This window comes from Lytechinus variegatus, chromosome 19 (assembly GCF_018143015.1).
Source record: "Lytechinus variegatus isolate NC3 chromosome 19, Lvar_3.0, whole genome shotgun sequence".
Classification (NCBI taxonomy): domain Eukaryota; kingdom Metazoa; phylum Echinodermata; class Echinoidea; order Temnopleuroida; family Toxopneustidae; genus Lytechinus; species Lytechinus variegatus.
In genome coordinates, this window is record NC_054758.1 from 19,080,150 (window position 1) to 19,106,425 (window position 26,276).

Here is a 26,276-nt window from a genome sequence, read left to right on the forward strand (position 1 = left end):
ATGACTCTACACCCCAAAACGAAAGGATTACGTCATCAAACATACGAAAATAAAAGCATTCACTTAAAAAGTACTGTGAATGTTAAAATAATGAAGAAACTTGTCGGACGTTTCAGCTGACTTACAGTTTATGCAGTCTGTCCGACGAGGATGCTTTGTTATTAGCCAAGGTCCAAGGGTAATTGTTGGATCAAATATCTTGCTGATGAAATGCTCCATTGAACATCTTGGTGTGGTCGAAGCCCTCACGAAAGGTCTGAAATTTGAGACTAGCTGTCACTCTATTGGGTTAATAAATAAACTCCAATGACATGTCTCTCTTTCTGTACACAGACACACACACACAGATTGCTCCATTCATGACTACTAATAACGCAATCGCCAAGTGGCCCATACCATCAATACAGGGCGCACGCCTGGAGTCATTATTATTCCCCTGTTGATTAATGGCAAGGGGTTTCCCAAACGTAAACTTGGAAGCTGATATAAACAGGTGAAGACTCGGAGGGACCATCAGATACCACCGCGATACCACTACTGGCTATATGTACTGACTGTTGTGACTGTCGGTGAACTAGGATTTGTGTACACATCACATACTTAATAGGTCTATAAAACTGTATTTTGATTAATTTACAAACTATCGTAGAATTTATCAAAACTACACAGGAATCTGGATGCCTGCTTTTTGTGAAAATTTGTGAGGAGGATTTCAAGACCTGGACAGCTTACTGTGAATTTCTACCTTTGAACTGACGATTGTTTTGAACTGTATGATAATATTGAGACTCCAATTTTATCAGGATTGTATTACTGGATTAAAAGATTTTTTTAAAGATTTTGAGGTTGAATGATGGTGAGTGGATTGTAAAACTACATATACCTATCCTTTTTTTTCAATGGAAGATTAAAACAATAGGCCTATGTATGATTTAGGAATGAAGAGTGTATCATTTAGGTCTACTTCTGTGGATGTACATGTAGGCCTACTAGAATATAGCCTTCAATTTACAGTGTACATGTTTTTTCATGCTCATATATACAATGCACATGAAGGCATGTTGTATGCTCTCCATACCCCTTCTCTGCCTTTGTTTCCATTTTTTCACAAGTTTTTAACATGTTTTTGTGTGTTATTGTCTCTTCTGTGTGTTTTTGTCTCTTTTGTTTGTTCATTTTATTTATTCATTGTTTTATTCATTTATGTATTTAGTCATTCATTCATCCATCCATCCATCCATCCATTTCAATGTTCAACAATTGTTCATTCATTTATTTTATTTTTTGTTTTATTTTATTTTTATTTTCATTTTATTTTATTTCATTTTATTTAATTTTATTTTATTTTATTTTATTTTATTTATTTATTTATTTATTTAGTTATTTATTATTATTATCATTATTTATTTTGAGGGGGGTGATATTTCATTTAATTTGATTTTAACATAGTAAATTGTACTTCTCATTCAATCATGGTGAAGTGTTCACTATGCATGTACATGTGGGCAAACAATTGTTTCTCTCTTGTAAACAATACTGTACATGTATGACATTGAAGGTTGATGAAATTATATGCGTATCTTCATCTTTACTTTGTCTGTGATTTCTTGGTTATTTATTTCCAGAATATTAAATACCATGATTTACTTCTTAATAATGCACGTATACATTGTATACTGGTTTTTTTTTAATGTTGTTATAAAATGTTGATGCATTTTACATGTAACATGGAATGTTGTATTTTCCAATTTCGATCAAATTTTTTATTAGTATGATATAATTATAACCTCTACACTATTTTTTTCTTTGTTCCAATTTCAGAGTCAAGATGTCTTTCCTATCAAAGCACCACTCGGTGTGGATTGACCGTTATAGCTGAGGGCAAGATAAAAAGAAAAATAAATGTAAGTACAATATTACAAAAACTATTCATTTTATATCATAATATGGGAGGACAGGTACAGTACTTATGTTAATAGTCTGTGCTTGTTTAGAACTTAATAAGAAGTACTTGCAGAATGCAGATACAGTCTGTCGGTTTATTCCATGTGGCAAAAAACTCAAATAGATAGAAAATCCCCCCCCCATCAAGAATATACATGTATGCTTGGGATGCCGAAGAGCCGGGGGGGGGGGGGATCCTGCAGTTTCTTCCACCTGTATGTAGGCCTATGTTCATAGTAGGCCTACATGTAGATCATGTGAGTTTTAATGTTTAATCATTACCAAAAAAATGTCTGTTTTTCCTATTAAACACAAGTTGCTTTTCATTTTTGTATGTATTTCTGATGCAACAAATGTATTTGTTCATTTCCTCCATTCAGACAATGCATTATTTACCTTGAACTTGTGTACAAGCAGCTACATGTTTGTGTTTCATCTATTATTAGATTTTTTTCAATCATATATAACTTCCCTGTGTTCATGGATTTAAAGTATAGTATGTACAGTATGGCAAGTAAATTGTAATGATCTACTTGATCTTGTTCACGATACCATGATATTCTGAATAGATCAGGTGTAAATTTATTCCAAGATTGCTGATGTAAAAATTTGAGGGTTTTTTTAATATGAATTTCCTCAATGCATGTAGGCCTACAATGTACATTTTGTTTTTGTAGGCCCTACTGTACTACATGTATGCAGAGCTGCCAAGTAGTACTGATTTTTCGTATAGTACTGAAAATAGAGAAGAATACTGATGGTTTCATGCAAAATACTGATTTCTTAAGTTTCAGTTTATGTGTTGTCCTATGGTATTCCTGTGAAAATACTAATTTCCTCACCAAAATACTGATTTTCAGCCTTGAAAATACTGAAATGTTCTTGTTCAGGTTGGCAGCTCTGTATTTGATCACAGCAACCTTTGATAGCCAAGTTCTTTGTTTCCCTTTTTTTCTGAACATACATTGTAGTGGAAAATGATTTTATATGCATTGGATTGGCACCATGATGACACTCATACTTGTGGTTTATGCTGGAAGGGGGGGGGGCACTACATGTACATGTAGGCCGAAAGACATTGTAGATGGAGATTTGAGGGGATGAGAATATGTACTAGTTATGACTACGTGACAGGCTGTCAGTGTAAAGAAAAGGTATATGGTGATAATCAAAATCATATTAAGAGATTGGCTTGTAGTGTGTGGAGTGGGTTGTCAGATGGGGTAATGTTATACCCCTTTCACAGTGCGCTTTTCACCGGCGAACTTCACCGGCGAAGTTCGCCAGCGAAGGGGAAAGTGTACAGTATGAAAGGTACACAGGAGAACTTCACCGGTGAAGTTCGCCGGCGAACTTCTCCACCTCTAGAGGTGGAGAACTTCGCCGGTGAAACTTTTCACCGGCGAACTTCGCCGGTGAAACAGCCAGTATGAAAGCAAACCGGAGAACTTCTCCTCTTTAATGACGTCAGAGGTCAAATTTTTTCTCTCCCGAAGTCCCCTGCACCGAGATTCCGCGCGCAACTACTTGCAAGCTCAGCTGAATGCTGTGGCCAAGTAGATACCCTCGAATCGCCCATTGAACTTTCGCCGGTGAAAAAATGTCAGTGCGAAAGGGTACATTTTTTTTTCGCCGGTGAAGTGAAGAATGCGAGGCGGAGAAGTTCGCCGGTGAAAAATGAAGAGGGCAGCGTGAAAGGGGTATTAAAGAGTGATACATAGAGCAAAGAAGAGGGAGAGAGAGAGAGTCAGAGAAAGATGTTGAGGACAGAGAGTCAATAAGAGACCGATGAATAAGAGACAGATGGAGAGGATTGAAAAAAAAAGTTGAGATCACTGGGAATAAAAAGAGAACAATAACAACAGACTATAAAACTCGCATTAAACCTGAAGCCGGACAGACACAGTCAGACATACAGACAGACAGACAGCCTGAGATCTAGAGACAGACATCTTAGGTTCTTGACCCTGATAAGGAAACACCATTCCCAACAAACAGTCTAAAAATAACAACAATGGAATGAAAAATAACTCTACCAAATCTCCCATCAACTAATAGACATTCCACCTCCCTGATATCATTCTTTGTTCTGGTGGTGGTATAATCATCCTATTAATTAGGGGATTGTTAATATCATTAATCGCCGATCGGTCGTTGTATCGAGATGATACTCGACAGGACTGGTCAGATTTGACCGCGAGTTGCATTTGGTGGGAGACGGGTGATTGATGACTCCTCTTGCAAATATTACACATTTGTTGACCATGTGTTTTGATGAGGGTTTTAATTAATGTTGTCTGATTGTTTGGTAGATTGTAGTCTACTGCAACCAGACCAAGAGAAAGAGAGTCGTGGTTGGTCTGCAGGCACAGGGTCAAATCTGATACATAAACAAAGTCAACCATGTCAGGAGTGAAGACTAGCCTCTGAACTCTCTATCTAATACCATTCCGTCTATCAATATTTCGTCTAACAACCATTTGGTCCAATCATCACTTCGTCTAAATAATCATTTCGTCTAGATCATCGTTTCGTCTCATAACCAGTTGGTCTAATATCCATTTCAATTTCATTCTTTTTTGCACAATTAACACTTTATTAGTCCAATTAGACCAAATGGTATATGTACTAAATGTGTATTGGACCAACTGGTTATTAGACAAAATGGTGAGTGGACAAATTGGCAAAATTTTAGACATTAGGTGGTTTCAGACCGCCTCGAAGTTCGCCAGTTCCAGGTATTCTCTGATCGGGAAATTTACCCCGATCAGAAAATACCAGGTATTTTGGTAATGTGAAAGCAAACTACGCTTAATTTCCCGAAAGAAAATACCCGCTAAATGGTAGGTACTTGGCGAAATTACGAGAACTTTCGTGGGGATTTTTCCAAGGTCGCAGGTATTTTGGCGATGTGAAAGCAAATTACGGAAACTTTTAGCCCAGCGTGTCGTTGGGCGCGGCGGCGTGGGTGGCTGCTGGGCTAGTTATTTTGAATCTCACGCCTTGCCTGCTTATCAGACCATACTGCGCATGCGCGTAACTTCAGGAACTTATCCCGAAGGATGTGTTTCGGGGCGGTGTGAATGCAGGAATAATTTACGGGTATTTTTTAGCCTTAAAAAATTCTTGTAATTTAACGGGGATTTTTGTGATCGAGGCGGTTTCAAACCACCTCGTGTGGATAGTGGACGAACTGATAGTAGACCAAATGACAGACAAGTTGGCGGATTGGAAATAAACGGGCCTACATACTGTGTAATAGCACCGAATCTAGTCTTAGCCTATTATTTCAGACTTTGCATTGTGCTCTTCATGAAAACCAAAGGTCTGCACCTGCAAACTAGTTGGATGGGGTATTTAGATGAAGGCGGTGGGGGTAGATGAATAAATAAAGGAGTTAAAGGGAATGAGGAGCCAGAGGAGGTATGAAGAGCTGGAAGAAGACAAGAAATTGGAGAAGAGAGACCTGTAAGGATGGGAGAATACGAGCAAGGGAGAGAGACACAAATAGAGAGGAATAGAGGGGATGAAGATAATGCGTTCTGCTTTGTAAACTGGTATTAAAGATAAATTTCAGTTCTGGTAACGATATCAAAATGATTTTTTACAGAATCTAATATAATGACCATCCAAGTGTCTGTTTGTATATTAAAATGAAAAGGATTCTGGAAGAAATTGTGTAATTGCTGAGAAATAAGCAAAATAAGCGCGGATTCGGTCACTTCCGTCTGGTCTTTATTCCAGCAAAAATAGTACACTGTCCCATGTGTGCCTATCTGTGTTGGGGATCTTCAGTGTGAACATTTTTCAGCATTGATTTTAAGATTTCACAAAGTTCAGTTTATGTTATCTACATAGATCCTCGATGATATACTGACAATTAAGCCTGGTTTTACAGACTTTCTCATGAAATCAGTGTTTACTGCAACTGCTGGCATTTCTCTTTAAACATAAGCTCAGTCATGAGTTAGGATAATGATGATAATAACAGAACTGTTCATGCATGTACAGATGTGCTAAAAAATTAGTGAACCCCCACTAAAAACACATTTTAGAGTCTCCAATTTCGTCTTGTTTTAAGACATCTGTGATTTTAGGTGATAAAATATTACATTTATGAAATCAAGTTTGTTTATCTGGGCTCACAGAACATAATGTTGTTGTGTACGTGTACATTTAATCATAGAGCTATCTGTAATAGCTCTATGATTTAACACTCAACATGATGGAGTGCATTTTGTGAAGGGGTTCACTAACTTTTGAGCATAAATAAGAGGTCTGTATTCACATGAAAACCTGAAGGAGAAAGATGAAGAAAAGCTTCTGGAAATGCTTTATCAAATCCAGACTGGATTCATCTTTAGCTAGACTGAAATTGTACACAGGACATTGTACCCCTTCCTTTCCAAACAAAAGGGCTTTCCCTCTTTTATTTTCTTTTATACCAGCTTCCACCTCGCCCAAGCGATAGTTTCTGGGAAAGGAGCCTAAAGATTCCATGAAAGCGACCTTGACCAAAGTTTCCTCTCACGCAGCAATTTCTTAGAAATAGGCAGATGGGTGTGATGCTAAGGGGGGGGGGGGGAGAAAAGACAACAAGTTTGTGAATAGAGAATGAGAAAGAAATGTGGACAGGGGTGATGGGTGGGAGGGGTATTGATTTTTTGTTTTGCATTAATTTCAAGTACTATCTTTCATTTTGTGTCAAGCACACATTTCATTGTATTTTGTTGATTATTCCAGAAAGATTGTAGGCTTTGTTAATAAAACAAAACTATTTCTATTTGAACAGGTCTTTGTACACTCTATTAAATTCCAAGGATTTAAGATAATTCCAAATCAGTTGTGGATAGTGACCAGTCGAGTGTTGGATTTGTTTTAAATTTGTAGGATTAACTTTCAAATCTAAAAATATTTAAACAAATCTACAAAGTTTAAAAGAAATCTAATATTTGGCTGGTCACTACATTCACAGCCTATCTGGATTTATTTTAAATCCTCTATCAATTTAGAGGTTAGGTGATAAAAAGAACATTTATTCATTTAAAAAAGGATTTTCATTGGTCATTGATGATGAATTTAACCTGAGCTTCAAATTTAGGAATGGTATGAGGGAATTCATCACCTCACACTTCTCACTTCCCTGAAGTTGCAGAAAATAACCCCAAAGCCAAGGGACTCATGATTGATACAATTACACGATGTAAATAGTACTTCTTGGATGGCACAACGTTTCCTTCCGTTTCCTTCTGGGCTTTTAAAGCCAAATGGGTACCAAGAAAGCCTGTGCGGCTGGACAAACAACAGGGGGGCGTTAGAAAGGTCAAGTAAGGTCATTGAATGACTGGTCACTTGTTATTGGCAATGAAGTAATTAACAAACCTGGCTTGACCATGGGATGATGTCATGGATGTGGAATGCAGATTGTCTAGGCTGGGTTGTATTTGTTTGTTGAAGAGGGATTTCCTTTTAACGAGGCATTACTGACTTTGGCAGCATCAGGCAGCAAGCTCTTTGCTGTATACTCGTGGTCTTTGCTCATGTATAGAGTATTCCTTTATGATATATTTTTTTAATTCCTTTCTTCTTTGTTTGATTATTAAATCAAAACACAAACTAATAATTGTTTCAGATCAGTGCTTACATGTATGAAAAATAATCATTGTTTGTGCTTCGTTTAAATTTCTCCTTCCATTCCAAGGGCCTTGAAATAATTAAATAAAGTTGATTGTATTTGTAATATTCATTAGATCTAGCTTTCTGCTATTAAATTCTATATACAACTTGCCTGACCTGTGTTTTGCATTGAATTTATTAAAATTTAAATTACAAATTTATGTAATGGAACATTCTCTTTAATAAAAACATTACATGCACATGTATGTCTTCTTTTTGTCTCTGCTTTTCTTTGTCTGTCTACCCTCTCTCTTTCCCTCTCCCCCCTCTTCCCCATCCTCTTCTCCCCCCCTCTTTCTCCCACAATTAGCCTTCTCCCCTCCGCTCTCTTCCACCTCTCCTCTCCATTAGGTGGTTTCAAACCGCCTCGATCACAAGAATCCCCGTTAAAGTACAAGAACTTTTTAAGGCTAAAAAATACCCGTTAATTACTCCTGCATTCACATCGCCCCGAAACACATCCTTCGGGATAAGTTCCCGAAGTTACGAGCATGCGCAGTATGGTCTGATAAGCAGGCAAGGCGCGAGATTCAAAATCACAAGCAGCCCAGCAGCCACCCACGCCACCGCGCCCAACGACACGCTGGGCTAAAAGTTCCCGTAATTTGCTTTCACATCGCCAAAATACTTGCGACCTTGGAAAAATCCCCGCAAAAGTTCTCGTAATTTCACCAAGTACCTACTATTTAGCGGGTATTTTCTTTCGGGGAAATTACGCGTAGTTTGCTTTCACAGTACCAAAATACCTGGTATTTTCTGATCGGGGTAAATTTCCCGATCAGAGAATACCTGGAACTGGCGAACTTCGAGGCGGTCTGAAACCACCTACTTTCTCCCTGCTTCACTACCACTTTTTTTCTCTCTCTTTCCCCTGTCATTTCTCTCAGATGTCTGATTTTCGCCTTGATTTTCAGACCACACTTGGTGCCACAAATCATCTAACATTAATGAGCTTGTTGATGTCATTTTTTGTTGCTAATTACTAATGAGTCATAATAATGCCTTGGTGATATGTATGGGGAAGCACTTAAGTGGTATTTTAGCCATTTTCAGCCATCTGCTCATATAAGGCTGTTCTTAGGAGGAATGATCAAATATATAATTCAGTTATGGCAATATCGGGGGAAAATCCCAGCAATGGCGTAGTTCCCTTCAAGAAATTTATCCACATTGTGCTGCACTCAACCCAGGTAAGGTGAATCAGATTAATTCCTTGAATGCATGAGCGCTGAAAGGCAGCCCGAGCTATAGCCAGGGTAATAATAATAAAATCGTGCCTCGGAATACCAGTAGATGGTGCTACATGTTCATGTATATAATTGCCTAAATTATTATTATTAGAATACAGTATTACCAAGTTCCCAGTGCCATTTCTCTAGATTAAATGTGTTTCATAAACTAAATAAGGCCTTCATGTAAATGATCTACGTACACGTTGGCGGCAGTGGTGGTGGTGAATTTTCATCTGAGAATTAACTATTAAAGAAAGCTTGAAGATACAAGCAAGCAACCAGAGGATACTGTACAGTGTATCATGCCTGTCATTAATTAACAAAATTAGGTATCAAGTGTTGGAAAAAAATAATATTCATTTCAGAGTGATTATTATTTTCTTCATAATTACGATGTACTCCCTAATAATTTGTTGCAATTCATTCTATCTAAAATGTGACATTATAATACAAGATAATGAAATTCTAGTGTATGAGTGACCCGGTACAATGTCCATATAAAGCTGCTCACATTTTTCTCCACTAAAAGAGGCATGAAGTTATTTACATGTAGGCGCTACTATATTTATCACAATATCAACAATAAGTCAAAAAGATACTAACATTCCATTAATCAGGTACTTAGCAAGAAGGAGAGAGACAGAGCATGAGAGAGATAGAAAGAGAGGGAGAGAGCAGGAGAGAGAGATAAATCAGACTGATTGCTGATACACTTTCGAAAATGTCGATCACATTAACCCCTTCAATCCTAATTAGCTCTTTGTGACATTCACTAACACGCACAAAATATCATCCAGAGTTGAATGGGCTTTCAATGCAGATGCATTCAAGATAATAAACCTCACTTCCTCGTAAACAATGGGGGCGTATGTCCCCAAGACAAGTGTCACGTGATCTTCCATTGTCACGTACGACCTCGAGTCATGCTCTCTGACTTCTGCAGCTATTGTCCTCCTCCACTCTCCTAGGACCAGTTGATGGGGATTATCATAGGTGTCTGGGCTTATGCAATACCTCCCCTTTCTTCATCTGGAGTTAGTCTTCTGCCCCAGACATTTTCTGATAAATGCTCCGGAGCTGGTGGAGGGGTAGGGCTAATTCTAAGATTGATTACATGTATGGGCAATTCCATAAATCATGTACATACACGTCCAACCTTGTGTATGTGAGACCTTCATGAAATTTCCTGTCTCTGATTTCTGGTTCTTTTGACAGTCTGTAATGTTCTCAACTTGGTCAGTTTATAAAGTAAGACTTGAGAAAAATGGGGGTTGGATGTACCAAGAGGTTGATTATAATATGGAATTGCACATACAAAATACAATGATCTGTACAACCCATTGCAGAATATCAGCCTAGCGAACAGTCACTGCACTTTATGTTACAGGCCTAATATACATGAGCATCATAATACTCTACCTGCATTGCTTGGTAAAAAAAAAGTCTTTTTACTGCACCTTTTCCATCGCAAAATATGACTCGAAAAGAAAAGAAACAGCAAAATAATGAATACATATACATGTACATGTATACAGTCACCATGGTCACAATGAATATCCTCAGTGGCTGTCTACAGGCAAAACAAAAATCTTTAATACTTCCAGAAGTATGTGACATGTTCCTTGTGTCATTGCATAGTCGTTACTTCAACCGCGGGATTGACCTCAGTGGCTGTAATCGAAGATGCGATCAGTTGGGGGGCTCACAAGTGTTGAACCTTGTTCGCCTATTTCTTCTTTGGTTATAGACTCTCATTTAAATTGGGGGTCAAGTAGTTAATTAACTTTAAGGTTAATTGTCTGTAAGGTACATGTAGTCTGTACATGAACATGAAATAAGAGAGTTGATCTGCTTTAAGGATGCAACTTTCTCCAAGAGATGACAGGGAGGGGGTTCAGCTTAATTTCAGCTTATTTTTGGCTTTCCTCTGCAAAAAGTATGGGAGCTCTTTCTATTTCAGACTTTTTCAACACACTTCAGCCTTTTTCAGATCTTTTTATTTGTGACCACTCACACCCCTGAACAAATCAGTTGTATTCTTTCATATTTGCTAATCATAACTAAGCTTTGTCTTATGGAGCCCTTGTACATGTATGTAGGGCCTTTGTTATTTCATAGACAGTTGTCTGGGAATGAGACTATTCAATTTCAATTTGTCTGTTATGTAATCACCCAAGGTCCCCACCACCATCATCATCATTACACTTCTGAAGATGAAGTTAGCTCTCCCTCTCTCCCCACCGGTATTGATCTGTTGCCACGAGTGGAGACAAGAGAGACATTAATGTTCGCAAGTAACGCCCTTGAATCGCCAACGTGCTACTTAATCTTCACACCGAGTACGTGATACAGTTTCCCCTTGGTCTAAATATATAGGGCATCTGCTGGTTATTGTCATTTGATTGCGAGCAAGTTGTTCCAACTGTTATAAATCCATGTGCAGTGGCCATTATGCGCAGACGTGACTGATGATCTGGAGCCAGGAAATTATAGCTTTGACCAAAGTTATTCGTTTGGTTTTGGTTACAAGATCAAGTTCACACCAGTAGATTATGGTATAGAAGATAACGCAGGAAGAGTTCTTCAGAGAGATATTTGCCTCGGAAACCACTGGTTCTGCACAAAATTCTTGTTGTTAGATCTCCTTCGAACTGCAGGTTTGATCACAGTTTCCTGTAGAGCATGGTTTGGTGTATACCATAACTGTTCTCCAATACCATCAGAGTTGGAGTATTCATTACCTCAAAATCTTCACATCGTATAGGGATCTTATCTTCTGCAATGTTTTTCAATATAACTTGATGAGACAACCGGTCTACAGAAAGGCATGTGGTGTCTTTCAAGAGTTTGAAGGATTTCTGACAGTTTCATTCCGAAAGTAGAACTTGAACTTATATGTTAATATTAGGAAATTTCCTCCCATGGTTTGGTACATTCTCTTGATACAGATCTTGTTTATGCTTACGTCACTAGATACAGTTTCAGCAAATCCTAGATGTGAACTATCATGTAAATACCTTCTCCGTTTCATCATTGTTCTTTGAAGGATGAAATGGTTATCAGGAATTCCTAAAAAACAGTTAAACAGAAAGGAAAGGGAAGGAAAAGGAACTGTCTTTAGGTTGTATGGATCTCCCACGGTCAGTCTCACATTAGACATACTTTTTTTGGTTATTGTCTACATGGCTTCATTGTTTGATGTCCTTTAAACAGCTTATTGATCAATACCGCAATGCCAAATCGTCTTTGTGGCCATACTGAATTGGATTTTCTGCAGAGACATGAAGCATACTCTTGCATTCTTACGTTGGAAGGACTAGCGAGTGGATGTCTCACCCATTTGGACCTTTGCGAAATACGAGGAAATTATATCTTGTGATTTGTACCATGTGGAATAAAGAAGTAATGTGAACAGATGTGTTTTACATGCTAATGGAAATTCATGATAAATATGCTTAGGATTGATTCAAAAGTTTTGTAACTTTTCATATTTGAGTATCGGCCTGCATCTACATACATGTAGGTCTACTTATGGTCTGTACTCGAACTGGTCCAATGGATATCTGCAGCTTCTTCCATTTTTATGCATTGCAAGTGACCCGACTGTGGAAAATTATCTTATCTGGAAATAGTCATACTTCTATTTAGTAAACATACTTAGAATCAAAAGGAGGATTGGCTTTCAAAGTCGATTATCTTCTTGTGTGTTTGGTCTAAATTTACTACCTACAAAGACAAGGGCCTTGTGTGAGGTGATCCCATGTAGTATTCGTCAGTTGAGCTTGAAAGTCTGGATCATCATGTATATCATACGTTTACAATACCACACTTCCTTGGTGGTGCTTTGTCTAAATTCATGACCTACCAAGACTAAGAGACTGAGGACCTTGCCTAAGGGATACCATATTCTTCAGTCAAGCTCGACACTCTTGGTCATCATGTTATCGAATATGTCCTACGTTTACAACACCACACTGCCCTCGTGGTGCGGGTCGTTGAGGCCGAAGGAGCTGTTGAAGGTGACCGAAACCCCGGGAACATTCATCGGTCTCAGTCTGACCGACAAACTCCATTTCCAGTACATTGTTTCGTCGGCTGAACCTCTAGGTAGGACCAGTGCATATTTGTGTCTCTTTTTAAGTAGATGGTTTTTGATTTGTCATACATTTACATGTATTATCAAAAGAGTCAAAATGTTGGGACAGGGATTCAATGACAATTGCTGATCAGGCAGAAACAAAAGATATCATTTTTTACACATAATACATACTTTATCATAGGTCCATGATTTCTTCAAGGAATTTTTTTTCTTTGTTTCATTGAAAATCATACAGTATCCTAATAATGAATATAATTCTCAGGTTAAAAAAAAGTTTCTGAATATATACATGTACAGTAGAGGTATTTTCAAGCACAAGTATTATTAAAACTGAATCAAATCATGCTAACAGACACTGAATCAAAATAAACAAGAAAGATACTGATCACTGAATAAATAAAAAAAAAAATTGCCTTTATAAATGGTACATTTGTGAAGAAAACTTCTATGTACAATCTCTGCCCATATTTGTGGCTTTTTTGTAGTAGTATTTGCATTGTCTATATTAAACACAAGGTCTATTATTTTTGGAGTATTACATGTATAAATAAACAACAAACAGACAGAACAAAAAAATTACTACCAACTAAAAATACAATATAGAAAAACAAATCACTAACAGCTGATTTGATTGTCTAAGAATAATCCACCAGTTTTCCCTTGTCAACAATAATTGTCAGTCCAATGCTCTCATTTCTCACAGCTCAATAGCAAAATGTCAATCAATTAAGAGGATTTTTAATATCCATTGTCTACTTGTTTATTACAATGTAGTCACCTGAATGGAATTTACAAAACAGCAGGGGGCTATGAGTGTTAATTGCACTGTTGTCATCACATTACATCAACTGCCAAAAGGTAGTAAGTTATACTTATTAGCGAACAACGAACGAATATGAATTGTTTGTATTTTCAAAATAGGACCACTTACATTTTTAACGCAAGTCACTGGAAAGCTCATCTTGTTTAGACATCCATACACTGTAACGTTTCAACACACCAGCACTGTATATATTGTTCATGCTGCTTCCTTTACAGGAAATTTAATTTTTGTCAGTTGCTACCTTCTGTAATTGTAGGGCACAATTTTTTTTTTCTTGAATTAGTGGCGTTTGTTGACAACTCTGCTGGATTTTGCAGTGTCCATGTTTTTGAGTTTTCGGCTGTTTGAAAAACAAGGGAGTCATAGTATTTTTCTTTCGCCTTGTTTGGAAAAACAATTGTATGAGTATGTTTTTTTGTTTAAATCAGCTTTGATCATGGTTTAAGCATTATTTTAAATTTTGCACTGTGTCAATACAGATACATGTAGCCTATATTTTAATAGTGACTTATTATTTTCTGATATTGATAATGTTTAAGGGATACGAAGCTTTTTTTTAAGTCAGAGAAGAGATTGGCTGATATGTGTTTTGGTCAATTTCCTGCAAGTCATACATGTAAGTCATCAGGCCATATCAGACACCTGATGTTTTTTACCGCGATATTGAAGTTTTGAAAATTTCCCATTTTGATTTTGCATAATCCCCACTCCAAGATAAACATGGGAATCCTATTTGCATAGTACACTGTCTAGCTGTGATGTGGTGTTTGTCTGGTTTTGTTTGCTTTTATCAAACTCAGTCAGTGTAAAGCCCAAAATCAATACAGATTGGGAAATACATCTGATGATGCATATTAAATACTACTACATGTATGAACATGGTGCCCGAGAAGGAGGTACATTTACTATGTACTATTGATTACGATTAAAGCAACTAAAGGAAAAAAATAGAATATATTTTACATTCAGCCATATGTACTATCAGTCATGGTTCATCCATAGAGCTATAATAGCTCTATAGGTGGTTTCAAACCGCCTCGATCATAAGAATCCCTGTTAAATTACGAGAACTTTTTTAGGCGAAAAAACACCCATTAATTATTCCTGCATTCACACCGCCCCGTAACGTATCCTTCGGGATAAGTTCCTGAAGTTACGAGCATGCGCAGTATGGTCTGATAAGCAGGCAAGGTGCAAGATTCAAAATCACTAGCCCAGCAGCCACCCACGGCGCCCGCGCCCAACAACACGCTGGGCTAAGAGTTTGAGTAAATTGCTTTCACATTGCCAAAATACCTGCGACCTTGGAAAAATCCCTGCAAAATTTCTTGTAATTTCGCCAAGTATCTACTATTTAGCTGGTATCTTCTTTTGGGAAATTGCGCGTTGTTTGCTTTCACATTACCAAAATACCTGGTATTTTCTGATCGGGACAAATTTCCCGATCAGAGAATACCTGGAACTGACGACCTTCGAGCTGGTCTGATACCACCTAGGTAATGGTTCATCCATTGTGATCAGTTGTGTGTTTGGTCATTGGTCAGTGCCGCAGTGGTCACTAATGTGAATGGAATTTCTACCAGTGGTCAATATAAACAGGTTCTGTTGAGCAGCTAGATCAATTAGTCTATGCTAATTTGTTTTTGTAACTTCAAGAAAAAAAAATCATACTCTATCTGTTTCTAGTACTTAACATACATGTAGTACTGTATTACAATCAGAAAACATTCAGTACACTCTAAACTGGGTACATGTATGTGAGATATGGATGACATATTAATGTGATATTTGAAAAATAACTTCAAATGATTAAACATGGTACACCGTGTGAAATGTCCTTAAAATTCAGTTTCAAGAATTCCAGACCAAAGTGCCCCACCCCCCTTGCTTGAGAAGTTGGGATAACTTCATATGCTTGAGTGCATGACTGTATCATATGGGATTCCCCCTGTCTTGCAGATATTATCACATCCTTGTTTACATGTACTTACTTCATGATTGAAGAGGGATTATGCTCGCTGCTTTCAGAAGATAGTTTCATTTCCGATTTTAAACAATCATTTTGATTTGCCTCATTTAGTAGTCATAAATATATTGTTGTTGCCGAGCATAACTTGGAACCAATCACTTCCGAACGGTTGAATTGGATGTTTACTGCCTGCAGGCGGGTTCAGAGAATGGATTCAAAGGAAGGAAACAAATCTGCCCTCAATAAAAGCCGCATTTTGCCTAATTATCTGTAAATTATTTGAAATTATGTGAAATTTACATTATTTTTCTCTTCCACCCCAGTAATCATGAAAAAGCTCTCCATTGAACGGTATAGAATGTAGTTTTCTTTAATTTCAACTGTTTTTCTCTATTGCATCAGCTGTCATCTCTGTTAAAATCTCTGCATTTCATGGAAAAGTTTTGACTTCATGTTCAATTCAAGCTTTAATAACAAGTACAAAAGCCATGTAATTGAACTGAAATTGTTTTTTTTTGTAACACATGGGAACAGATTGCCATGGTAGCACTCATTACACATGTATCCCAGAATTTTCTGCATGTGATTTAAGAATGTTATTTTTGTTTCGTTTAAAATTTGATTGAATTATGAAGTATCATTAATAAGTACGCCTTTGAGCAAATTGAATGAAAGTCCAATAGACAATTTCTTGCAAATGAAACTTCCTCTTTTAAATATTTTCCTTTGAAAACTTCATCAACCATATTTGTCTTCAGAACCTCTATAGCTCTACTTCAGGTGTCTGGAAATCAAAAGCCTGTCAATTTTCTACACCCACTGCAAAGAGAGAGAGAGGAATAATATGTGTTGCCAATTTGCAATAGTTCAGTGGCCTTTGATAACGTCAGCATCCTCGTACACACATTATCTTTAGATTACATGCACCAGTAAACATTAGATGACATCAAGGTTTCAAAGAAATTTAATTACCGTTCACGAGATTGCAGTATTTAAAAGGAGAGGATATTTGATAATGTCTCATTTTCTGAAATCATGCATCTGACTATTGGAACATTTTATAAATTTGGTGAAATTTTGGGACTCTGTTTGGCAATTTTGATGATGTTCGGTAAGTATATATATAATTTGATTACATTTATATTCATATGGAAACTGCCCTTTTTAAGAAATCTTTTTGGGAAGGAGAAAAATATTTTGTCTGTCTACATGTACATGTGTATCTTCTGTTTTGGGGCTTTGCTTGTACATCCACTATTTATAAGAGAGAGAGAGAAAAAAAGTAATGGTTTGCATGTACATGTATGGAAAATGAATTATAAATGAAAAAATATTTGCTATCTAGTAAGCATGAAAGAAAATTTTGAATACTGTATATAGCAGCCTATTTCCCAAGATTATTTTGTCCCCCACAAAATCGATGTGCAGGTGGGGAGGGGGGGATATCCTACATCGGGGGGTGAAATGACGATAATGATACTTCATTCTTAGATAGCGCCTCTCATGTAGATCTATAGTTTTTATGCTGATTCAATAGATATTATTATTGCATTGCTTTGCTATCATGCTACTCAATGACATACTTTTAGTTTTAAATTTGATACAATCACATTGACTAATTTTCTGTCTTTTAGCCATTTAGTGGCCTACTCATCTCCCTTTTTGGAGCCTTTTTATAGCCTTTTTGAAAAACGGCTAGAAAATACTGAATTTTGTTCACTTTGTTGAGCTTACTGTGAGTGAGGCTTAGGGTGTGATTTTGTTTCATATCCCGTCCGAACACACACCTCATCATACACTGATGGGCAATTCTCCGAGTGTCACATTATGTATTACATTACGTATTGACTTGATTAAAAGTTAATCTGACTTGTAGTTCATTTCGTTCCATGCAACTTGGCATATTCCTGGATTTCTCCATGCATCGGTAGCGCTTCGCTCAAAACACGGAAACATTAAGCATACACTGTGGCTTACCGCGAAACCAAGGAATATTTCATGCAGAAGTGGTCGTTCTCAAGATCAGCAAGGCATGTCTTCCGATTAGTTGCTGGCAGATCCAGGATTTTATGGAAGAGGGGGGTCTAAATGTCTCTGAAATTTAGTTAGATTGACCTTCTTTCAACCCAAATATTGTCAATCAAATTTTTTAATTGTTCATTTCTTCAGAATTTGCAAAAAATATGGATACTGCTCCAAATTAGAACTGTTGCACCCTCCCTCAAAAAAAATCTGATGGAAGATAAATCTAGAGAGCAATTCATCATATCTTTAAAGATAAATTCCAGTTCTGGTAACGATCTCAAAATGACTTTTTACAGAATTTAATATAATGACCACACAAGTGACTGTTTTTATGAATTAAAAAAATATGTGCCAAAGGATTCTGGAAGAAATTGTGTAATTGCTGAGAAATAAGCAAAATAAGCGCGGATTCGGTCACTTCTGTCGGGTCTTTATTCCAGCAATAATAATACACTGTCCCACGTGTGCCTATCTGTGTTGGCGATATTCAGTGTGATCGTATTTCAGCTTAGATTTTATGATTTCACAAAGTTCAGTTTATGTAACTGTACCAGATCTACATGTAGATCCACAATGATATAGTCATACTTAACCTTGGTTTTATAGACCTCACAAAATTAGTGTTTTTACTTCAACTACTATCATTTAGCTTTAAGCCGAACTGCACCCATTTGAGCTGGGATGAGGGGGTGGGGTTGGCATCTGCAAAAGTGGAGGGAAATGTGTGTTCTATTAATGTACCTCCCTAGCCAATGTACATGTAAAACATTTTCAAATGTTCGGAAAAAATGTTTTATTAACATTTATTAAGTTTTTTATTAAGAATTTTTAAGGGTTTAGAAAGTTGTTGTACATTTTCATTTTTGAAAAATATTTTGTGTTTGGGTTTATGTGTTGAGAATTCTTTTCATACCCCTTTCATAAATCGTGTGTGATGATCTGTTCATGAACGATTTAGGATCAGAATATTTGAATGCTATTAGGAGGACTCGATCTGCTCTCAATCTTATCTTTTACTTTGTGATCGGGATTTCCAGATAATAGTACAGATTGTTTTTGAACTCATGTACTCAGTTTTTATTGCCAGATCTGCAATATTCTTATTCGCACTGAATCCGGACGGGTTATTGGTGTGAAAAGGGGTTGGTGTAAAACTGTACATGTATGCCTCACGGCAAAGCAGAAATCACTCACACTTACCTGCGCTTAATAATTCCATTTGCTAAGGACCCCTGAGTAAGGTAGGGCCTTACGAAGGGTCGAGAATGGCTAGAAGCCCTTTCTATATAATATTACCTGTGAGGGGCCGGAGTTGAAATTCTAATTTTCTCTTGCCTCGTCCATGTTTAATCAAGCAAGGGGCAAGATTCGAGCCAGTGTGAAATCATGAATGTTCCCTAAAACATTGTCACCAAGTGTCGACGTTAAAGGGGCACATTATGGGGTGTGAGAATTTTTTTGGGGGGTCTTTAGTGCTACAATCGGCTGCCATGACATGTCTTTATAATATAGGGTATTTTGTTTAGAGCTATTACAGTCTATAAGACCGTCTCTTATACCCCTTTCATAAACCCAATCAAAATGAATTAGGCGGCTAATAGCAGCATAATTTGGTCGTAAAATTGGAGGAGGACAAGAGTTATCCGCATTACTCTGATGCTGCTATTATCCGCATAATAGCAGCATCGGGATAAGATTTTGAGTTTATGAACGCATTTCCAAATAATGCGGATAATTGCCATGGTGCGGTCACAAGGTCACCCTTTTCCAACACAACCGCATTGGAGGGGGCGTGTCCAGTTGTCATAGCGATTATCCGCCTTTTTCAGGACGAGCGCTCGTAAAAATAATGCGGCTTATTTTCGGAGTTTATGAACGCAATTTTTATTGAATTATCCGCATTACTCTTAGGCGGCCAATTGGAGGATAGGTTTATGAAAAGGGTATAAGGTATGGTTGGTTTGATTTGTTCAGTATGTCCATTTGTTGGCCTATGCATCTGTGTTAATTCATTCATTGCAAGTGGGTTTCCATTGTCCATTCATTGGGAAATGATATTTGTTTGCAATTTATTTCTAGCCCTTTTTCATTTTTATTTCATGCTCCTTCTTCAGTTTTTCCCCTCCAAAATAACAATCAGAGAGAAACTTTCTACAAAAAACAGAGACAGATGATTAAATAAAATATTAAAGAGTGGTGTGTTGCTAATGATGTTAAAATCTCAAATCTTATTCCTTTCTGTATTCTGTGATTAATTATTACATTGACTTTGGTCTACGACTCAAAAGTATTGAATATATATGAATATTAAGTCATCCAAAGGCTTGCCCTTTCTGTTAGTAGTAAAACAAGCTCGTTTTCATGGGGGCTGAATATGATATAAAACTATTATGTAGTTCAATCACGTTCATTGTTACACAAATCATGAAACTGCACAAAGAGCATTTGTTGATAAGCACTTCAGATATGGCTCTAAAGTGTCTTGATTAGGTTAAACACTTAACCCTGCTTAAATCATAAATCAATAAAAATCTTCAAAAGGTAGAAGTGCATACAAAAGATCCCTGGTGCTAAATTGGGTTGGGGATCACCTTAATTAATCCGGAGCGGGGATTCATCTCCTTCTGCGGGCGTCCGAAGAAACGAGAGAGGCTGTTACCGGGAAAAAATGAACTTTGCCGCATTCGTCAGTCACCGTCGCACGTCGGCGATGACTCACCGCTTAGTCATTCCTAAGACAACCTGCTCTTGAAATTGCTCTTTGCGTGAGGATGGAATTACCATAGCAACTGCCGGTTGAAGATGTTTGTTTCAGAGTGCAATGCATTTATTCTAAAGTTTAGCTCATACCGCAGTCGAAACCTTAACCTGTCCGTCTTGATTGTAAAAGGGTATAGAATGGCAAGACTAATTCTGCTGTATGTATATGGGAAAGGCAAATTTGGCAAAGTTATAGCATTAGTTGCCCCAAAGTTATATAATTAAAAAATGAACAAAATGGATCCTACAGTATTTCCTTGAAGATTTTGACTTTCAGGGCAAAGCAGCCAATGCTACAAATGTTTAAAAGGTTTTGTTTCAATGTTACACTGCAAAAAGTTTGGTGTTGATTTAACACCAGCCCGGAATCTACATGTACATGCCCACAACAGAGAAGTATTTAAACAATGCCAGTTTGGAATCAAACCGATGCTGTTTTAATACTAATTGGTGGTGTATAAACACGTATCTGGGGTTAGACCAAAACCAAACTGGTGTTGTTTAACACTCCTCTGGTGTGAAAATATAGAGATTCCTGGCTGGTGTTACATCAACACCCCCAAAGTTATTGCAGTGTCATTGTTTTATCCAGGATGTCTTAATATAAAGACCATTTTATCAAACTTATCCCCAGCAAATTAAACGAAAAATCAAACAAACTAACAATTAAGCATGTTCATTATACAACAAACCATCACTTTGTAAACCTGGTAGGCAATATACATGTGTATGACCAACCACTCAATCTTTCATCAAGAACATCACTTTCAAATTGCACCTAATGGTATTCCCATTCATTTTAAACCCTTTCTCCTTCCAAAATCTCTCATTAATTTTTCATCACCTTATCGTTGCTACACAGCAAATGGGAGTGATTTGAAAACAAAGAGAGCGTCTGATTATGGTCCGGTGACACTCTCGAGTCTTGTTGAAATTGACGATATTTTCACCTCCGTGGGTGCGTTTCTACTTAATTTTTAAGACGGAAATTCATTTTAAAATGCTGATCCTTAAAATTTTTGATTGAGAATGCAGTGTTCGAAGAAGCACATTCAATGTATTATCCGTTGCAAATGTTTGTTTGAATTGCTCACTAAACTCAGAAATAGAATATAATTTTTATATGAACGAATACTCCAACGGTTTACTAATTATAATCCCCCATGCTTGAGAAAGGATGCCTTTAAATCCCAGGGCATGTTGGGACATGCTCGTCATAAGCTCGTCCAAATAAATGATCAATTATATATCAAGCATAACTGTCATGAAGGTGATGACAGAAATAGGCCTATATGTCACTGTGCCAACAGTATGTTGCATATTGACATATTGACTCAAGTTATGAATGATAATGTATTGATATTACAATATGTTTTTATAATGCATAACACATGTATACATGTACACGGTAAAATTACTCAAGGAGCTGCAATAGTTTGCTTGATCAGCCCCAGTTGACTTTATGTTTACAAGTCAAATTTATTTTCCATTATATATACATATATAGATTAAAATTAATTTAATTTCTAATATTCATTTGTCTACTCCTTCAATTATCACACAAGGGAAAAAAGGGATAAAATATTCGGTTTTATTTCCAAATGCCAATTCATCCAATGGCCAACTTGTCTACTATCATTTGGTCTACCATCAGTTCGTACACGACCTACATGGTCTAATTGCCATTTCGTCTACCCACCAATTTGTCTATTAATAGCCAGTTGGTCCAATGGCCATTTAGATACCATTTGGTCTAATATTGGACTAAGTGTTAATTGTGCAAAATGAGTGAAAATGAATTAGACCAACTGGTTTTGAGAAAAAAATGGTCATAAAGGAAATGGTGATTAGACGTAGTGATGATTGGACTGAATGGTTGTTAGACAAAATGTTGATGGACGGACTGGCATTAGACTGAATGAAAGTAGACCATGTGGTGAGTGGACGAGTTGGCAGTAGACGAATTGGAAATTTCATGTACAATGTATGTTGTGTCTGAGAGCTGAGAAGGAATTGTATTGCCATCACATGAGTATAAAATAGTGTGGTTGAACTTGCAAACATCTAGATTTATTGATTTTATTGCATCCAGTATAGAGCATGTTGAGTGATAATGAATTTTCCCTCGTGCGTTTTGAGCCTGAAAATATGCTGAGTGCATTTTGGCATTTTGAAAATTGAATTTGGAGATTTGGAGTAGTTGCCTGATTGACTTCATCCTAGCTGCAATATTGTGCCCTTTGCGTAACACATTTCCAGCTCTGTATTTTTCCTTTTTCATATTTGTTGGTACATACATGTATCTCCGACAGTACTATTTTCTGATTCTTTTCTGAGTTTCTTGCAACAATTTAATAGATACATGTATATGAATTGAATCTTTGATAGTTTGTTTTAAAAGGTTTTGAAATGTATCCTATTGCCCCCCCCCATTCTCCCACCCTCCCTCTTCCCTTTATTACCCCCCTGACCTCCTCCCCATCATACATGTACTTTTCCCCTATAACTTTTCACTCCCCTCCACCCATCCCATTCTATATCCTTCTCCCCTTTCTCCTCTTCCCCTGTCTTCCACTCCTCCCATCCTCTTCCCCTCATCCGCCTCTTCTCTTCCCTTATTCCACTCCTCCCTTACTTCCCCCATCCTCCCCCTACTCCCCTCACCTTTCCCCTCCCCTTTCCCCTCCCCTTCCCCTCCCTTCCCCTTCCCTTACCCCACCCCTTTCCCTCCCCTTCCCCCTTTCCTCTCCCCTTCCCCTCCCCTTACCCTCCCCCTTCCCCCATTTCCTCTCCCCTTTCCCCTCCCCTTTCCCTCCCTTTCCCCTCCCCTTGCCCCATTTCCTCTCCCCTTTCCCCTCCCCTTCCCTTCCCCTTCCTTTCCCTTACCTTACCTTCCCTTCCCCTCCCCTTACCCCTCCCCTTTCCCCATTTCCTCTCCCCTTTCCCCTTCCCTTCCCCTCCCCTTTCCCTCCCCTTCCCCCATTTCCTCTCCCCTTTCCCCCCTACTCCCCTCCCCTTTCTCTTCCCCACCACTCCCCTCCTTTACCACCCCCTCTCTCTTTCTTTCTCCCACTTTTCCTACACGTACGCACATGTGTAAGACCCATCGCTTTACAAACATCGATGACTCATCCATGTATATGTCACACACATGGATCCACTACATGCATGTAAATCAGCAGTATTTTATTTGCTAATACTCTTTTTCAATCTATTTCACCATCTTCCAATCAGAAAGCAATTCTGGATATAATGAATCAGACCAAGTTCTGACGTTGAAACAATTTTCCATCAATTTGATTTGCTCCATATGCATGTAAATTTAGATTCAAAACCACAACTTAATGTCTGGAAAGACTACAGAGAGTTTTATTTATTTGATGAGATTCATTTTCAATTTTCTGCATCTGAGTGATGTGAGTGCACCGCATTAATCCACGGGGAAACTATTTTAGCATATCCTCCCTGAGAATATGCTAAAATTGATTTTAGCATATATTTATTTTTCAAATGTTGGTTACAGAGTTAATATATTAACAATTCATAACAATTTATTTTTATATTTGATTTGTGTAATGATTGCCTAGCATAATAAAACCACTTACTATTAACATTGTGAATACAGCCTGCAAGTTTTGTGGAAGATAGCTTTGAAAATAATTTGGCAAGGGGCAAGGCATCCTGTTTTATCTCTCATACACCGGAATAAGATGATGTGATCATGTATTCTGTGTGTCTGTTAAATTGTTTTCATTAAAAATAACCAAAAAATATATTATTCTTTCTCTCATTCCAGCAATCGCGAAGATCCAGAAGGTTCGTCGAAGTCTGAAGAGGTCATCTCGTAGGGTCAAGAGCAACCCGATGATGCGAGAGGACTCGATGGAGACAGAACCAGCCATGGACACCCAAGACATGAACCACACTGCGCCTCTTGCAACCCTAGCAACCGCTTCCATCGATGAGGACATCATTTTTGAGAGCAAGGGGCAGAAGAAACGAGGTGGTACATTCCCCAGAATGGCGCACTTCGATGTCCCGGAGGAAACGCCTCCGGGGTCACAGAACGGCACCTTGAAAGCTAATGGGACGCACCGGCCTCAGCGTCAGAATGGAAGCCTTAAAGGACCATGGAATCGGAAGACCAGGGGTAAAGGGATTCCGGTTAAGAAAGAAGACACTGCTAAAGTTTTGGAAATGTACCTGAAAAGGAGAAGCAAGAGTCTTAACGATGCTGTTCTCACTAGGGAATATTTTGCTCAGGAAAAGAAGAAGCGGGTAAGGTCCGCAAGGAACAATACAGTGTCTATCTGTTCTACGCTCAGTACTGACTCCACCACGAGTGAGGTTCATATTCAAGCAACGATGGTTGCAGAAGCGACTTCGGATGCGCCAGCGGATAAGACTGTGTTTTCAAGAGCTAGTGTGACACAGCAGAGTTTCCATGAAGCGATGAAGTGCTCAATTATGGAGGAGAGTTCCGCTATGGAACAAAGTGCCGATGATGAACTGTCATCGTCAGATGAACAGTCTCCAAGATCTCGCTCGGCGCCGTCTACCTTACGAATGCAAGTGCATAGAGAGCCTAAAGAAGGAATGGACACACTGAAGCTGAAAGACAAGGAAAATGGATCTGCCACTCTTACAAGAGATGGCTACAAGCGTGATAGTAAGAAGGAACCAAGACGGAAGCGTAGTTTTCTAGATAAAGCAAAAAATATTATGAGATCCCCGAGTACTTCTCGAAAAATCATTAGGACACCAAGTGCTGTGCAAAGACATGAGGACAAAGAGAAAGAAAGACTCAAGGAAGAAAAAGAGAAGGAGAAGGAAAGACAAAGGGAAGAAAAAGAAAGGGAAAAGGAAAGACTGAGGAAGGAGAAAGAAGAAAAAGAACTACTGGATAAGAAATTAAAGGAGTATAAAGAAAGGGAAAAGGAAAAATTGAAAGAAATGGAACGGAAGAGGAAGGAAGAAAAAGAAAGGGAAAAGGAATGGGAGAAGGAAAGGGAAAGGTTACGGAAAGAGAGGGAGAAGAGGGAAAAGGAAGAACTGGAGAAGTCCCACACTAGGCATCATGCCAGAACTGAAGTTCATAGAGAAATGAAAAAGACTGGCTTCACTGCCAGACTCAAGCAATCATTTCGACGGTCATCACGTGACCGCCATCATCACCATCACCACCGCACCAAAGACCACATACCCTCCAAACCCCCAGAACTCCCTCCAAGGCCTCCAGAACTCCAACAGCCAAAGGATGTTAAACCCAGGCGATGGCCTAGCTTTCAGTTCAAACGGAAGTCGCGGAAAAGCGCATCCACACCTACCGACGAAAGTGGAGCAGGTGCAACGACTCCTTCCGATACTGCCTCAATGGACTTTGAGTATTTCGCGTCACGCGCAGACCACACCCGCTCACTCAACGACGCTGAGCGAAGAAGACTGATAATTGAAATGCGTCAGGCGAGACGAGAAAACTCAGGAAACGCTAGTGATTCTCAGGTACTGGATCGCGTCCAGGGAGCGCATCCACCGCTCTCACAAGCCACATCGCATGATTCTTTTGGTTCGTTTGCGTCATCAGAAGGGTCGGAGAGACCCGAGAGGCCACGTACTTTGGCGTTCAGAAGAACAAGAGCAGAAAGAGCACAGAGAGGATTGAATAGTAAGTAAAGACAAGTCAAGCACTTCTTAGGGAGTGTGCCAGATTGAGGTCCACTCAAATCAATAGGGTCTTTTTGATTTGTA

The 26,276-nt window shown here is 38.2% G+C and overlaps 1 protein-coding gene across 5 annotated transcripts in view; it reads left to right on the top strand.

Annotated features, from left to right (window-relative positions):
* Nucleotides 1-378: 378 nt before the first annotated feature.
* Nucleotides 379-26,276, top strand: part of LOC121406318 (trichohyalin-like) — a 37,139-nt gene continuing 11,241 nt past the window's right edge. For 2 of the 5 annotated variants that reach the window (XM_041597331.1, XM_041597332.1), the window contains exons 1-2: nucleotides 12,473-12,959; nucleotides 24,325-26,193. In XM_041597331.1, the coding sequence (XP_041453265.1) occupies nucleotides 12,791-12,959; nucleotides 24,325-26,193 (2,038 nt within the window). In that variant the 5' untranslated portion in view covers nucleotides 12,473-12,790. Of the gene's footprint in view, nucleotides 857-1,821; nucleotides 1,905-11,520; nucleotides 11,727-12,472; nucleotides 12,960-16,757; nucleotides 16,855-24,324; nucleotides 26,194-26,276 lie in introns of those variants that run through there. The other 3 variants (XM_041597334.1, XM_041597335.1, XM_041597333.1) reach the window with 3 other exon arrangements.